The sequence below is a fragment of the Podarcis raffonei genome, chromosome 6 (genome assembly GCF_027172205.1).
Source record: "Podarcis raffonei isolate rPodRaf1 chromosome 6, rPodRaf1.pri, whole genome shotgun sequence".
NCBI lineage: Eukaryota > Metazoa > Chordata > Lepidosauria > Squamata > Lacertidae > Podarcis > Podarcis raffonei.
Genome location: NC_070607.1, coordinates 18,231,631 through 18,249,401, shown reverse-complemented (window position 1 = coordinate 18,249,401; position 17,771 = coordinate 18,231,631). Strand labels below are relative to the sequence as shown.

The 17,771-nt window shown below is 43.0% G+C and overlaps 1 protein-coding gene across 1 annotated transcript in view; it reads left to right on the top strand.

Annotated features, from left to right (window-relative positions):
• The window catches only part of CFHR5 (complement factor H related 5), a 57,252-nt gene that overhangs the window by 1,890 nt on the left and 37,591 nt on the right, over nucleotides 1-17,771 (top strand). The window contains exons 2-11 of the mRNA XM_053390966.1: nucleotides 567-743; nucleotides 1,750-1,923; nucleotides 2,889-3,071; nucleotides 4,137-4,316; nucleotides 5,696-5,906; nucleotides 6,193-6,248; nucleotides 6,787-6,957; nucleotides 10,203-10,379; nucleotides 11,749-11,925; nucleotides 16,040-16,216. Coding sequence (XP_053246941.1) covers nucleotides 567-743; nucleotides 1,750-1,923; nucleotides 2,889-3,071; nucleotides 4,137-4,316; nucleotides 5,696-5,906; nucleotides 6,193-6,248; nucleotides 6,787-6,957; nucleotides 10,203-10,379; nucleotides 11,749-11,925; nucleotides 16,040-16,216 — 1,683 coding nt within the window. The remainder of the gene's footprint in view (nucleotides 1-566; nucleotides 744-1,749; nucleotides 1,924-2,888; nucleotides 3,072-4,136; nucleotides 4,317-5,695; nucleotides 5,907-6,192; nucleotides 6,249-6,786; nucleotides 6,958-10,202; nucleotides 10,380-11,748; nucleotides 11,926-16,039; nucleotides 16,217-17,771) is intronic.

The window sequence follows — 17,771 nt, the reverse complement described above, 5'->3', positions numbered from 1 at the left end:
TTCCTCTTCCTCTTCATCTACTTCTTCTTCCCTTCCTTTATCTTCCTGTTCTTTTCCTTTCTCTATTTTTCTTCTTCTTCTCTCATCTAGGTCTGGGACCTAGAGGAGAGAAGAAGAAGTCTGGGACATCCTTAACAACTTTAGGGTTTGTTTTAAAAAAAGTTCAGCAACTTTCAGGTTTCAACAATTTCGCTGGTTTCCTTTTTAAAAGTTTTGGGGTCTTCCTGAAAAAAAAGCTCAATCTTGGGGTCTTCCTGGAAAAAAAACCCTTCAATCTTGGGGACTTCCTAAAAAAAAGTTCAGTTTTGGGGTCTTCCTCCAATCTTCCTTTAAAAAAGTTCAACGACTTTCGGGGTGTCCCAGCTTTTCGAGTGCTGCTCGTTGGTGCCCTGGGAAACCCTCCTCCAGAGCGGGATCCTCGCGTGCTCTCACCTAGTCGGGGCAAAAAAAAATAAAATCTTAATTTCACACGTATGCTCATGGAGTCTGAAGTAGCCAGATTTTAGAGCATGTAAACTGATACTATAAAACTGATCATAAATAAAATTCATTCTTTATTTCCTCAGAGACATGCCAAGTGCCAACTCAAAATAATGAAATCTTTAACACAAGTCAATCGGTTTTCTTGTTTGAAGAAATACTTCACTTCAAATGTAAAGATGGGTTTGAAACCATTAAAAAGGCCACAAGTGACCATGTAGTATGCACAGAGAATGGATGGAGTCCAAATCCTGAATGTCTACGTAAGTTATAATTTATCATTGTTTAATTATATAATTACATAACACAACCAAATATAATTATATAACACAGCCTTTGTCCATCAAACAAGGTTTGTTTCACTGATATTTTCTATGTGGTTACATACACAGGCCACTAGTTTATAATCTTTCAGAAGCAAGGCCTCCAATTATCCTAGATATAGACTTTAGGATTATCTAGTATGTCATAACCAGCAATACTCTGGTTTCTCTTCAGATATTGCTATAACAAGCAAGATCCTTTATTTTCTTCAAGTAATTTTCTCCCAGTGATTCCTAATGATTTTACATAACTAAAATACCTCCAGTTGGCATGCATCAGTGATCTAATTAATAATGATCAGTAAGAATATATGTATTCATCTCGGATGTAATAAAGTAAGATATGAATCTGCATTTTTAGCAATCTGATTCTGTAGATGAAATTGCTACATATAGGAGTCAGGCAATGTGTTTGGCTTGCTCAGAGTTCATAGAAAACACCTGAGAATAAAATACCCCAACTGAAGCACCTTTTTGCAGTGGTTCCTCCATGCAGGCAGACTGATAAGAATCCTTCACCTGGAATGTAAAGAATGAAGAAAAAACAACAGGAAAGCAAAACGTTAATGGAATATATACAAGCTCAGGTTGTTTAAAGAATTCACACCATCTTCTAGATTAAGAGTAGCACCAGCAACTCACCTGAGTGTGCCAGTTGTTGTTGTTGTTGTGAAAAAATAGAATTTGACTTCTTCTAGAGAGATTTTTAGGCATGGAAATTTTGAAGGTATGTGGAGGGTGGACTCACCCAATAGCTGAGAAACATGGCATGCTGTCTTGTTAAAGATTTATTGGTCTCCACTCCCAGGGGGTCAGAGGTTATGCAAGCCTGCAATAAGTTTGATGAACATTTGCAAACATTTTGCTCAGCAGTTTAATTTCAGGCATGTTTGTTTTGAAATGCACTTAATTATATTCAATTTGCTTTGCTCAACATTTCCTTTAGCAATACATTGTGATGGTTTCCTTCTGGAGAATGGGCTACTTGACCCTAGAAAGAACCAATATCAGCATGGAGACGTGGTGACATTTTCCTGCCGCGGAAACTACAAAAGAGTTGGGCCTGACTCTGCCCAGTGTTATCATTTTGGATGGTCTCCACAGCCCCCAACATGTAAAGGTATGCAATTTTTTTCATAGCTTATACAAAAAGTAAATATCAGTGCGCTTGTTACTCTTAAAAATTTACTGGCAGCCTTTTTTAGTAATGTTTCTCCCAAGTCTTACTGGGGAAGATTTCACTGGCTAGTGTATACATATATACATTTTGTTTAGTGTTGTATGGTCAATGGAGTATGGGAAGGAGGTGACGCCGATGGCGCTGTGGTCTCAACCACTAAGCCTCTTGGGCTTGCTAATTGGAAGGTCGGGGGTTCGAATCTGCACAATGGGGTGAGCAAATTAGCTGCTGGAGTTTGGATTACATATAAATAAAGGCAGCTCCATGTATAGCAATGGAGGAAGAATCTGTTTTTAACAGATTTATGTAGGGAATTTGCTGGTTCCAACCTGATTGAGATTTGCTCACATTGCCTGCATATTGCATCGACCAGCCAGTTATGTCCAAGCTGTCTCTGCATTGCTGAGTTTTGAAAGAGAAAGAAAATGCCTGAAATGAAATGAAACACAAAATTATATGGGAAAATATGGTATATTATACATGCAATATACTCCGTTATATAGTTCCATTTGATACAGGTAAATTTCATCATATGCAGGGGTTACATTCCTTGCTACCATAAGCAAAATTATGTAAAGCAGGAGTAACCCCAGAATGGCCCTGTGTGAGCATCCCTACCTATTTGTAGCTGGGGGGGGGGGTTCATTCAGCAACATGGCAACTATTTCCCCCTGGCTTCCTCAACGCAGTTGTGGGTAGTGGGTGAAACTAGGAGCTACATGAGTAGTGCTGATCATTTGAGTCTTTCCCACATCAATGACACCATCCATTCCACACAACTGGCTGGAACTCAGCACATCCAACATCATTTCATAATTGTGAAAATTCTATGTGGAAGGGTGTGCTGTCTAGACTTATTTTGAGTCAACAGATACAAGACTGAAGTGGTGCTCTCTTACTTCCAGAACACGTCGATCCTTGTCAGCCACCCCCTAGCATTGCGGATGGCAGTATTAGCGGTGACCTTCAGGAAGAATATGAACATGGAGAAAAGGTGGAATACAAGTGTAATTTTGGATTTACAATGACTGGATCAAAGTTGATTGAGTGTTTGGATGGACAGTGGACATCTTTACCACTCTGCAAAGGTAAATTACAGGTGCAACTAAGGCATGTTCACAGAGCAAATGCTATGTGCAGATAAAACTGTTTTTGTTAACTCAGCAAAGTCCACCATGTGCATATATTCCACTAGGATTTCTTTTCTATTTACATGCTGGGAAGTCCCAGAAGTTTCCCAGTTGCAGGAGACGAAAAAGGTCTGCCGATGGGAAAGTGGAGCGTAACATTTGATGTCTCCATATGAAGCAGAATCAGACCATCTTAAGTGTCTTCATGCTTTGCTTTATCATTGAAATGCTATGTTTACCCAAATGTGGTATAAAAGAAGCCATTTCTAAATTCCAGTCTTAAGTTTCCAATGCTTAGAACTGGAAATAAGTTCAAAACTGAACAGAGAAAAATAACAACAAATCAATGCCCAGTTATTAAGAATGAAGTTAAAATCATACAAGCCATAATAATATCAAAGTCTGCCTCTTCATTCTACTTCTGCAATATATACTGATGAGCTGAAAAATGAAGAGCTGTGTCAGGGAAGAGTTAGAAGTTTCCAGTTTCTCATAGGGAGAAAGTATTCCCCAAGGGGGGAAGGAGAGCAGTGAATCTAATAGAAGAGAGCAACAGGAACAACAGGGTGGGACCGGCTGTTCCCAGGAAAGGAAAGGCTTAAGTTCTAGCTCAGATTCGGAGAAGGGGAGATACAAGCCAGCTCTAGCCAGGAGGTTAGAAAAAAGAGCGGGAAAGCGAAGGGAAGGGTGCGTTCGACATTTTGAGAGTGGCTGGTCACGGAGAAGCAGAGCTCAGAAGGTATCTGAAAGAAGTGACTCTGAGGAATAATAGTTAAGAACCGTTTATAAGAATGTTTTGTTAATATGCAATAAAAAGTTTTATAAAAGAACAAGAAGCATTTGTGTGGTGATCTGAAGAGGACAACGACCAGTCCTGACAAGCTGCCCTTGGCATTTTTTATCTGGCATGTAGGAGAGGCTGAAGAGAATGAGCAGCCAAAACAACTGGGGACTGAGATTATAATTTTAAGAAAATAAAGAACTCATGTTTTGTTTCACATCATTTCCTTCTGTTTTCAACAGAGGAGCCCAGAACTTGTGAAGTACCTCCAAATATTAGAAATGGACGCCCTGCTAGTGTTGACTCAGATAGATATCTGCATGGCGAAACTGTGGCATATGAATGTAATGAAAGATTTTACATTGTTGGAACTAAAGAAGCTGTGTGTCTGCATGGGCAGTGGGAGTTACCATCATGTGTTGGTAAGCTATTATTATTGTTTATTGAATTTATATACCACCCTACATCCAGGAGTCTCAAGGCGGTTTGCAGAATAAAATCAAGATATAAAACCACAAAATACATAATAAAAACAGAAACAACAAGCCAATAGCCCCCCCCCAAAAAAAACAGAAGGGTAAATCAGATCAACCAAAGGCCTGGTTAAAAAGGAAAGTTTTTGCCTGGCGCCTTAACAGTGTATAATGAATGCGCCAGGCAAACTTCCCTGGGGAGAGCATTCCACAGACAGGGAGCCAGTGCAGAGAAGGCCCATTGTCGTTTTGTCACCCTCTGGACCTCTCGAGGAGGAGGCACATGAAGAAGGGCCTCAGAAGATGATCTCAGGGTCTGGGTAGGTTCATAGGGAAAGAGGCGGTCCTTGAGGTATTGTGGTCCTGAGCTGTTTAAGGCTTTATAGGTCAAAACCAGCACTTTGAATCGAGACCAGAAACTAATTGGTAGCCAGTGCAGTTGGACCAGGATCAGTGTAATATGCTCAAACAGCCTTGCTCCAGTGAGCAGCCTGGCCACTGAATTCTGCACCAGCTGATGTTTCCAAACCATCTTCAGAGGCAGCCCTACATATAACACATTGCCGTAATCTAACCTTGAGGTTACCAGAGCATAAACAAGAGCAGTTAGGCTATCCCTGTCCAGATAGGGGAGTAGCTGGGCCACCAGCCGAAGCTGAGGGAAGGCACTCTGGGCTACCTGAGCCTCGAGCGACAGCAAAGGATCCAGGAGTACCCCCAAGCTACGACCCTGCTCCTTCAGAGGAAGTGTAACCCCATCAAGAGCAGGCGACCTCCCACCTATCTGGTCTAGGAAACCACCCACTAACAGTAGCTCAGTCTTATCTGGATTGAGCTTCAGTTTGTTGGTTCTCATCCAGTCCATTTCCAAGGCAAGACACTGGTCCAACACTTCCACTGCCTCACTTGGAGATGTAAAGGAGAAATAGAGCTGAGTGTCAAGCTATACCATTACAAATAAATGCAACTCATATATATATAGACACTTTTCATATTTAATTACCATTTATTAACATAAGCAATTATATGCTTGTGATCCATTGGACGGGAAATTAGACCTACTGCCAGGAGACTTCTGCCACAGACATACTTTGTGGTCTTAATCAAGTCTGTTACTACTTCTTCACCTCAGCTGCCCTATAAAAAAAGGCAATAATTATGGTTTCTCCTCCCAAACTGCTGCAAGGATTGACTGCAATAAAGACTGAAAGGCGTATTGGAAAATAGATGTGCATGAAAAATACCAGTGAGATTTTCTAGTTGATTAACTCCATTTGATTGTGATTTGCTAACAAACAACTTTACTTGAACAATATTTGAATCATTAGATGTTGCAGCAAAATGTACACGTCCACAGAATGCAGAGTTTGTACCATATGCTTCTCTGGAGAAAAAGTTCATGCACAACAACGTTGTAACCTACACCTGTGGTTCCAATCAACATAAAACAAAATGTGTTAATGGAAAATGGTCACCTGAGCCAGAATGCATAGGCACAGTTTTGCATGCTATATACAAATGCATGGTTTCTCAACTTGAGTGACAGATGTGGCCACTGGAAGCAAGAGTGGGACAGACCTGTTCAGGAGTGCCTTCCTGGGTAGGCTAGACTCAGCTCCTTTGGAAAGATCACATAAAGCTTCCTTTAAGATTGCATGAATTCTGCATGCCTTATGTACTCGGCTGGTGTGAGATCAGGATATTAGTTTATCCACTTCAGGAGCAGAAGCATTGCTGCCACATGGGAAAGGCAATCAATCAACCCAAGCAGCTTGCAAAGCAGCTTGCAAAGCAGTCACTACAGGCTGTTGGTTCTTGCAAATAGAGGCACAGGGTACATTTGCCCTTCTGCATCCCTGTCTGAGAGCACCATCCCTGGAGGTCAACTGTGGTGCCCAGGATTCAGAAACACATAAAACTGGATTGGGTGGCGTATCTTGCTACTTTCTCAACAGTGACCTTCCAGTAGCTTTATAATAGTAAAATCTGGGTTGAGTTCACATGTCAGATTTAGGTTGCCAGCAAGAACCTTTTTGGTATACCACAAGAAGCGTGCAAAGCTGAACTGAACCATACGCAGGTTAAAACACTGCAATAGAGGAAGGGTAGCATGCAAATATAAATTTCAGGAGTGGCAGCAACTCTCCACACTTCTGTAGACAGACACCTCACCTGCACTGAGTTTTGGAGAGCCTGATGAGGCAACATGGGGATCTCACTGGAACTAAACTGGAGAAGTTCTGCTTCTTTTGCAGGTTTTACCAGGCAGCTCTTTGGTCCAAGACCAATGCAACTAACTCATTGCAACATTGAATCCATTCAAGGGATAAGGAGGTTTGACTAGATGCTCCCTTTTCATAGTTTCCTTGCATAACTTTATATCATTGAATTCTAATGGACTTTTATTTATTTATTAAAGCATTCTGTCCACCACCACCTCAGCTTCCCAATGCCATTGACATAACTGATACGAGAAACTATAAGAGTGGTGAGGAGATAAGCTTCAGATGTCAGGAGAACTTCTTTCTTCAAGGGCCACAAAAAATAAAATGTGACAATGGAAAGTGGCAAACCCCACCACGCTGTTTAGGTTAGTATGATCTTCCTTTCATATTTCCCTTTTTTATTTTCAAGAAGTCAGAGAATTGAGGGTGGTGGTGTGTGATTTATAATCTAAAGAAGCATAACTTTTTAAAAATGAAAAGAAACTAGAAAATATAAATGACAATGTGGCCTAAAAATGGCAATTCCTCTCTCAAATTATTCTAAGGACACAGTTAAACTTTGGAACCTACTCATACAGAAGACATTGATAGCCACCAAGTTAGATGGCTTAAAAAGAGGACTGGAGAAAGCCATTGATGTCTATGCTTTGCATATACCAGTTGCTGCAAATCACAGGAAGGGAGACTGCTCTTACGCTCAGATCAGGCTTGTAGGTCTCCAACAGACATTTGCTGCCCACTTGAAGAACAGAACGCTGGCCGAGAAGGGCCATTGACCCATCAGGCTCTTCTTATGTTCTTATTTAATAATGGGGATTCAAACCTTCAAACCAAGAATGTGGGTGTTGCTGTGGTCTAAACCACTGAGCCTCTTGGGCTTGCTGCAATGGGGTAAGCTCCCGTTGCTCTGCCCAGCTCCTGCCAACCTAGCAGTTCAAAAGCATGCCAGTGCAAGTAGATAAATAGGTACTGCTGTGGCGGGAAGGTAAACGGCGTTTCCATGCACTCTGGTTTCTGTCATGGTGTTCCATTGTGCCAGAAGTGGTTTAATCATGCTGGCCACATGACCCGGAAAGCTGTCTGTGGGCAAACACTGGCTCCCTTGGCCTGAAAGCGAGATGAGTGCCGCAACCCATCTAGGGGTCCTTTACCTTTTTTATAAATAGTAATGCACTTGTGAGGTAATAAAGATGCTTATTCAATAGATCAGTGTTTCCCAAACTCTGCTCCATGGAGCACTCGGTGCTCCACAAAGCATCTCCAAGTGCTCTACGAAGAGATTGGAAAGGAAAATAAATAAATATTTTTCTTTGGTATAAGGGTGGAGATAGTGCTCCATGGTGAATTTCTCTCCAATAAGTTTGGGAACGGCTCAATAGAATGGCAGGAATTAGATGTAACATGAATGGCACCTGATGCCATAAGTAGCAACCAAGTGTCTTACACTCTTCCCCTGTTGTCCCCTACACAGCTGATGAAGCAAAATATATGATGTGATCTGATTGATTGACTGTATATCCCACTCTTCTTTGCATACCCAGGCAGAATAATAATAACAAACAAATAAATAAATAAATAAATAAATAATTTTCTTGTTTTTACCATGCCCATCTGGCTGGGTTTCCTAGCCACTCTAGGCAACTTCCAAGAGAATATTAAAAACACGATAAAATATCAATCATTAAAAACTTCCCTAAACAGGGCTGCCTTCAGATGTCTTCTAAAAATCAGATAGCTATTTATTTCCTTGACATCTGATGGGAGGGCCTTCCATAGTCCGAACGCCACTACCGAGAAGGCCTTCTGCCTGGTTCCCTGTAATCTCACTTCTCGCAGTGAGGGAACCACCAGAAGGCCCTTGGAGGAGGATCTCAGTGTCTGGGCTGAAGGATGGGAGTGGAGACACTCCTTCAGGTATACTGGGCTGAAGCCGTTTTGGGCGTACAAACTTTGTTCAGGCATTCAGTGAACATGCATAGAGGAAGGAGGGAGTTGCCACCCCCCTCCTTACACAGGCCTTCATTTTGCATACAGAACTTGAATGCCTGAAGGAGACCGCTTGGCTGCAAATAACTCCTCCATTCTCCAACTTTCAAGACAATGGCATTGCACCCTGCATATTTCGTTGGCAACCTATAATTGGGCATAAAAGGAGAAGATAAAATCTTGCATTCCATGAAAGATACTATTCATAGTACTGAGCTAAGTAGCCTTACGACCTGCCGCTATGGTTTGAAATAACTAAGGCAGGAGTAGTTAACCTTTTTATACCTAATGCCCACTAATGCATCTTTCTTGATGGTAAAATTCCCTTACCGCCCACCAGTGCTCGATGGGAGGAGGATTCAGTTTGTGCCGTAGAACCCCCTACCGCCCACCTAGAATCCTGAAATGCCCAATAGTGGGCGGTAGAGACCAGGTTGACAACCCCTGAACTACGGAATGGAAAGTGTAGCTGAAATCCTAAGTGCATTTTTATGAGAATAACCCCCACTGACTCACTTAACTGGAAAAAACTTATTGGTAAACCTACTTAGGGTGTCTAGGTACCTAACCACTCTCCCATCTGCAGTGCACATATTAATAAAATAACAGATATCAAAGCAATACTATAAGCCTCCAAATTTCTTTCTTCCCTGCCTCACTTTGTAAAGCATGTTCTCCCTAAAATGAGAGCACGTGTTGTGGTGGGGTCTGCCTGGCCAACCCTCTGTTGCCAGGCAGGTAAAATGATGATGGCCTGGGGCAATGATTGGATGGCTGGGTTGCTGGGTTGCTGGGGCAAATTGCATGTAGCAATTGGTGGGTGGGACCAAAGGCTTTAAATATTGGGGCACTCAGCTTTTGCTTTCTCTTTCGCTGAGTGCATCGGATCACCCGACTGCCCGCCCTGTGTTCCGGTTGACTTTGCTATGCCTGTCATGGGGTCGTCTGCTGTCGGGGCAGGGGCCTAGTAGGAATTTTGTCCATTTGGCTGATTGGCTGGTGCCATTTGGTTTTTGCCTACTACTTAGCAATTCGTCACAACTTGTAAGGTTGCGGTTAGGCATTGGTTATAAAAATTGGTGGAGGAGGGGTAAGGATAGGCTGGGCCTGCCCCTCCAATGGTGGTGTGGAAGGGAATTCCGTTAAAGGAATCCTGGGGCTTGCCACAATTTCGTCCAATCCCTGAAATGGGACCAGGGCCGGCAAGCCTTGGGGAGCAGGTTGGGTGAGCGGTGAGGGACTGTCACTCAGCTCAACTGATCCCCAATATTGTTTTCCCTTCACTGGCTTCCGAGGGAGTTTGGAAAGTCAGTTCTGTCCCAGGCGGGGGGACAGATAGTCTTAACCAACGCCTAAGCAACCACTCACAGATTATGTATTTTAATAAAGTTGTGGCCAAAATTATGCCAAAAACCTTAAACAAAAATTATGTGTGATTTGTGAATTATTTTGAGGGGTGGCTTGGGGACCTCCACACGCAAACTGACTTTGAATTGGCTGCCTCTGAAACTTTCTACCAGATGAAAAAGGAGGGAGCAGTTCTGCATATAAAACACTCTGGAAATGTTTTTATGCCATTTAAGTGCATTCATGAAGACCGCATGCTATATAACTCCCTTTCCAGTTTCAAGATGTGGAGATCCCCCTGCAATTGCCCATGGTGAGGTAAATAATAGATCCCAGAGAAAGTATCTTTCTGGTGAAAGTGTGGAGTATCATTGCCATGAAGGTTTTGAACTTGGGGAATCAAGTACTTCAACATGCGAAAATAGGGAGTGGTCCCCACCGCCAACTTGCAGAGGTAAGAAAATACATTTATGATATAATAATAATTTATTATTTATACTCCACCCATCTGGCTGTGTTTTCCCAGCCACTCTGGGAATATTGTGTTTATTAAAAATATTGTGTTTATTAAAAACACAATAAAACATCAAACATTAAAAACTTCCCTAAACAGGGTTGCCTTCAGATGTCTTCTAAAAGTCAGATAGTTGTTTATTTCCTAGACCCTCAGAGCTGGACCTCAGCTTCCATTCAAAAGTGGAGGGTAACTATATAGCCAATGAAGAGCTTTCAATGAGACTTCAGTCTTATTCCATCAAGACTATGCATGGAAGACATTTTGCCAAACCTATAGAAATTGTGACACTGCCTCACTTGAAGTGTCCTGCCAACCAGCAAACATTCAGAGTTTTGAAATATTCTCCCCCTTGCAGAGTTGAGGGTAATTCAACTTGCAGTCCAACATTTTGTTGCTTTAATATTTCAACCATGACCTTGCTTTTGGTTTTGGGCAGCACTTGAATGTCTCAGAAACTTTTCAGGGGCTTCTCAGTGAGAAGTTGGTTTACTGGCTTACCATCCCTAGTCAGAACAGACAAGCGTCTGTGAAAAAAAACTTGATCGATAGAACCTGATCCACATTTACTGGTTTTCCCCTGTAATGCACAGCAGCAAAAGGCAAAATGTGTATTATGGGCTCTACTGTAAGATTATGTGGGACAGTGGCAAAACTCAACAGATACAGCCAGTGCTTATTTTCTAAGAAAGTGTTTAGGGGTACTCTCATTTTGACTCAAGAAAATCACCATTTTATAGTTCAGATTGGGGAAAATAAATACAGTAAATGGACAAAAGTACAAAGATTCACAAAATGTTTAGGAGTATGCGTACCCCAGGAAAAAAAGCACTGGGTATAGCCACTGTCCTGCTTAAACTGAGAATGTGCTTTAGGTTGTGACTCCAGAATCCCTCAATATTTTGGATTTCTTTGGGAGTCAAATTGAAACTTGAGAGCAGGAAATTAGGAAGGTGGTATAAAAGTTTGAAAACCTCTGGACTAAGGACCTGGCCAGACTTAAACATGTATCTAAATTCTGTAGATTGGTCATAGCAGACATATTCAATTACTAAACCATCTGTTTTCTTTCCCAGTAATATTTATGTTCTTCAACATTTAACCCATTGTGAACTTCTCTGATTACTGATCCCTCTGCCCACTTTCTGCCTGCCTTCATATCTCACTCTTGGGGGGAAAACAACCGACAACACACAACTCCCTTCAGCCTTTGAAATGCAGCTTTGTTCAGTATTTTAGTAGGGAAATCCAGACACAGGTATGGTGATATTTTTTGAGAATCATATTTTCATTTGTATTATCTTCTCAGAAAAGTCGTGTGGGGAGCCCCCCATACTCATTGATGCTGCATATGAAGGAGTAATAAAAAATCGCTATAAGTCTGGGGACCTGATACCTTTCAACTGTGCACCAGGTTATGCTACAGAAGGACCACGGAATATTACATGCCACAAAGGAAAATGGTCGGAAGCTTCAACCTGTGAAGGTATGTTGCATGTTTTGCCTGGGTAACAATTCTAAAGGTAGTTTGCTTCTGGGAACAGAGCAATTCAAGCACTGGTTTGAACAGCAAGGGGCATAGTGAACAAGCAAGTTCATCTCTGTAGATGTTTAGGCTCACAAATGTGATTCTGCTTAAATCCTTTACATCTCCAGTTAAAATGATCTGGGGTAGAAAGGCTTGGAATGAACTCTGGTGATACCTTGGAGAGTTCTGCTGATCAGCATTGGCAATACAGTGCTACATCGGTTTACGAACTTAATCCGTTCTGGAAGTCCGTTCTTAAACCAAAGTGTTCTTAAACCAAGGTGTGCTTTTCCATAGAAAGTAATGGAAAATGGATTAATCTGTTCCAGACGATGAAAAACAACCCGTAAAACAGCAATTTAACATGAATTTTACTATCTAACGAGACCATTGATCCATAAAATAAAGGCAATAATCAATGTACTGTACTATAAAATAAATAAGACAGTATTGTAGATGATAAAAATTAAAATTATTTTTTTCCCTTATGTACACTGATGATAGTCATTGTTTGGATGGGGGGCTTTTATCCATTTCTGCAGTCACACAATCAACCAGTAGCTGTACTGGGTTCCACACGGTCACAAAAACGAAGGCACAAGCCACAGTCACAAGTCAGTCCCATAAAACGAAGAACAAGTCACAGTCAAAAAAATGTAAAAGCCACATAAACAAAAACACAAAAATATAGCAAACACAAAAGATCCAAATGTCACCTCTGTATTGTGTGGTGCTCAGGACTCAACAGGAAGCCTCTGATTAGCAGCGGGGGACTCAATTTACAAACAGAACACACTCAACAGGAAGCGGAACATGTTCCGCTTCCAAGGCAAAGTTCATAAACCAAAACACCTACTTCCAGGTTTGCAGCATTCTATTTCCAATTTGTTCATAAACTAAGCTGTTCTTAAATCAAGGTACCACTGTAGTGTGCTCGATCAGGCAAGAATCTGGGCTCATCCACACTGACCTTTCATCCTGCACTTTCTAGGCAGAGCTCCAAGCTTTAAAGCTCCATATCTGTGAGCTTTTCTGTGGATTGCTGTTTGCTCCAGTTCAGCAATGAATGGGTATTTGTGGGAAAAGACAGCTTCCGATTTATGTGAATGCTACTAGATGCAGACTGTTCTCTGACAAATCAGAGAAGTGGTCAGCCACTCCTACGCTTAGAGAAAAGAGAGCTTCTGATCAACATCACGGGTCCTTCTAGTGCAGCCTTCCTGCTGCCCTAGGATACCCTTTTATTTGTATCAGCACTTGAGCAGTCCCTGCAAGCAGTGTGTCCCATCGTACTGTACCTCCCTTATCAACCCAGGAAGAAGTGGGCCCACAGCACACACGTAACCTCTTCTCGGGTTGGAATCTTCCTGGGAAATCTATATAACATTAAAAAACTGAAAACAGTAAGTTTTTAGATGAAGGCTCTTACTGCCAGCACTAGTTCTTTGCCAAAATGCATTCTGGCAAATCCTCTCTGGTGGTGTGAACACTGTTGCAAGTTATGGTGGGGGCAACAGCTCCTTCTTTGCATCACTCCCATGCCTCACAAACAGAGAGGGCAAACAGCAGTGATTACTCCAACCTTCCATCATTCCCCACAAGGCAACCTCCTGACTCCTCCTCCATCTCCAATCTCAAAAGCATTGCAGAGAGGAATGTAGATCCCCGCTCTGCCAATATTAATTGCCAATGAAGGCATTGGGAAACGGGGATCATGACATTGCATGCATGGATGAATGGAATGGATGCTTTTTTAGAACTTGGTATGTTTGGATGAGTGGAATGGGCGGTTGGGGGCAACATTTATTCTTTATTGTGGAGTGGGGCATTTTTGCCCCACCATTAGATTGTAGGGCCTCAGAGGCTGGCTGCATTTAAATCCTGTCCCCAGGCTTAAACTTCCCCACCCCTGATGTAAACTAAGTGATACACATTGTAAATTGGTTTTCTGATGGTTATATTTAGGAATTTAGTGCTGAATCCCAGGTTCGGCTGCCGTCATAATTGTAGACATCCCTTTGTCAAATTTAAACTCTGCCCTGAAGAAATAATATTGCCTAATACAATTCAATTAAAGGGCAGTGGCAACATCCAGCCGAGTTTGAGAACGTAGTTATTCTTCCCACTGAAATCTATGTGACATAGAGCTTAACTTGGCCTATATTATAGCAGAACAAATCAAGTATCTTAGAGATACAGTGGTACCTCAGGTTAAGTACTTAATTCGTTCCGGAGGTCCGTTCTTAACCTGAAACTGTTCTTAACCTGAAGCACCACTTTAGCTAATGGGGCCTCCTGCTGCTGCCGCACTGCCGGAGCCCGATTTCTGTTCTTATCCTGAAGCAAAGTTCTTAACCTGAAGCACTATTTCTGGGTTAGTGGAATGTGTAACCTGAAGCGTATGTAACCTGAAATGTATGTAACCTGAGGTACCACTGTACTTAAACTAAATGGCCTTGGGTTAAAATAACTATCTGTCTGAGGTATGGATGGATCTGTCAATTTCAGTTCTTCCAGCTTCTCATTTTTCCTGGGCTGCCCAGACAAGAAGACCCCCCTTTTGGCTTCACTGATGTGGTCTGAAGGAAAGCAGAGCAATACATTTGGCACCAGCTTGGCTGTAGCAGTTGCTGGAATGAGGTGTTCAAGGTGCCATCCAACTGTTTTAGGGACTCTGCTCTGGATTTGTGTAGAGTTTACTTCCCTTCTCCTAAAGATATCCCGCAAGGCAGTGAAGATTCAGGATCAGAGCTTTCCTTCTCCTAGATGGGCTACCTAGTTGGTGAGCCCCATCTGCCCCTCACAGCATTTGTAGAAACTGCCTTCTTAACTGTTGGACCCACTGTTGATCTTTGCATGCAGGTGTGGCAGTTAAACCAATGTTTGGCTTTAGTTAGGCATTGGACAGCAGGATTGCAGGTAAGCTTGGTCCTCCTTAACCATGATCTGTAAACATAGGCACCAACTCCTAGGGGCCGAGACATTTGGGGGTGACTTCTTTCCCTTGCACAGGGACGCGGGTGGCGCTGTGGATTAAACCACTGAGCCTAGGGCTTGCTGATTGGAAGGTCGGTGGTTCGAATCCCCGCGATGGGGTGAGCTCCTATTGCTCGGTTCCTGCTCCTGCCAACCTAGCAGTCTGAAAGCACATCAAAGTGCAAGTAGATAATTAGGTACTGCTCCGGCGGGAAGGTAAACGGCGTTTCTGTGCGCTGCTCTGGTTCGCCAGAAGCAGCTTAGTCATGCTGGCCACATGACCTGGAAGCTGTATGCCAGCTCCCTCAGCCAGTAAAGCGAGATGAGCACCACAACCCCAGAGTCGTCCGCGACTGGACCTAACGGTCAGGGGTCCCTTTACCTCTTTCCCTTGCACGGCAGCTGGCTGGGGAGGACGGGGTCCACCTGCTGCTGGGGTCGTGCTGCAGCCTCATTTGGCTCCACCGCCCAGCTCTATGTGATGTTGCACATGTGACAACAGGGCGTTGCTGTTAGGATATTTCCGTTCCACCTTAAAAGGCAGGCTTTGTGAGTCACAGAGTCTGCGTATTTCCTGTTCACAGGAAGTTTATGTTTTCTATTGCTTTCGTTTCACTCTCTGTGCCTGAGCATACCGAAGCAGGCAGTCAAGTTTTTTCTTTGTTCTGTCCAACGCTGAATAAACTTCTAAATGATACTCTCCTGCGTGCAACTTTCACTGTGCGAATTCTGCTGATAGAGCGTGCATCAGTTCTGGAATGTGGCAAGCTATTTTCTGGAGCTCGTGTCGCTAATTGCTGATACTGTATCTACGGGAGATCGATGGATGTCCGGAGGCGACGTGGGGGCCATGATGGGCCATATTTCCCTGGCAGTATCCCAACAGTTGCATGGGGCCCCTGCAATGGTTTTGAGAAGTTGGTGACCCTGTCTGTAAGCAAGGTTTGCTTGCATTAAGCTCTTGCACTCTTATCTTTGTGTTTGTTCACATTAGGTTCTGGTATTCTTTTTTTAAGAAGAATGATGGGTATCTATTATGCAGAAAGCACAATTTGTGGAGGAAAAGCTTATTTGTTGGTTTCCTCTCCCCATGTAGATGCAATATGCGGAGAGCCCCCTGCAGTTGCCAGTGCTGATATTGTGGCGGGGACAGCAGAGATCTATCTGCCTGACGACGAGGTGCATTATCAGTGCCATGAAGGTTTTGAAATCTCTGGATCGCCTAATATAACATGTCAAAATAAAGAGTGGTCACAACCACCGACATGTGTAGGTAAGACCTGGCATTGCAGATGATGATGATGATATTTTTTATTATTTATACCTCACCTATCTGGCTGGATTTCCCCAGCTACTCTGGGTGGCTTACAAGATATCTTAAAAACAAAATAAAAGCATCAATCCTTAAAAACTTCCCTAAACAGGGCTGTCTTCAGATGCCTTCTAAAAGTCAGATAGCTGTTTATTTCCTTGACATCTGATGGGAGGGCATTCCACAGGGCGGGTGCCATGACTGAGAAGGCCCTCTGCCTGGTTCCCTGTAACATCACATCTCGCTGTGAGGGAATTGCCACAAGGCCCTCAGAGCTGGATCTCAGTGTCCGAGCAGAACGATGGGTGTGGAGACGCTCCTTCAGGTATACTGGGTTCCTGATCTTCCTTCTGTGTGCCAAATATAAATGTGAAAAAGGAAGTGGAAGAAACTGGAAAGAGATTACAAAATGCCTGGTGGCCAAGGCAGATATTTTATTTCTGAGTTAAAACTGGAGGCGTGCTTTACTGTTATAGCCAAAGAAGTTTATTTTTAAAGTCCTAACAAGGAGAATTATCCACCTGTGTGAGTCCCTGTTTTCCGTGTGCCCTCCTCTGAAGGCTGGCAATTTTGCCTCTGCACTGGGAAATACTGCATGATAGAATGGTATCCCAGTGTTAAGACATGCCTCTTTCCAGTCAGCCTCAGATGGGGAAGGGCAGCAATAGAGCATGGAAACTGCCTCTCAGACTGTGCATTTTGGGCTCAAAGAACACTTGAATTGTATAGGAGAATTTCAATATTGTAATGTACTAGCAGGGATCGAAGATGGGTTTTGTATGCGCAAAGCGCCACGTTCAGTCCCTGGCATCTCCAGGTGGAGGCTAGGACAAACCCCTGCCTGAACTCCTGGAGAGCCTCTACCAGTCCATATGGACCAGGGATGGGAAACCTGTGGCCCCCCAGATGTTGTTGCACTTCCCATCATCTCTGACCATCAACCTTGCTGGCTGGGGATGATGGGAGATGTAGTCCAACAACATCTGTAGGGCCACAGGATCCCTGACACAGATAAAATTGATCTAGGTGGACCTCAGTGCTTTTTGTGTTCCAGGCAGCAGGGAAGAAGAGTTGCCATATGCACCTTGACTTACCCTTAAATGACCCAATACAGCTGCCATTTTCAGGGACTTTTCTTCCTGGACTCATTTACAAAAGTGTAGTGTAGGTGGTTTCCCACGAGGCAAGACACAGTGATAACAACAAGAACCTTTATTGAACTAACGGAACTGGACAACAGGGGCAAAGGAACTGCTTACATACATTTCTGAAGGCCTGGGCCACTCCCACTCCCACTCCCAACGTGATTGGCTGCCTAAACTTCCAAGCTGCGAATTATGACTCAGAGTTTAAGGGCCAATGGCCTAAATCCTGAAATGTTCTGTGATTGGATATCATGTATCGAATCAGAACATAGGGGCTCAGAATTCTTAGTCCAGACTCAAGCTCAGGTAAACACAGACCACTGAATACATAACAGAAAGCACACACTTTTGACCTCTAACTTTTATAGCTA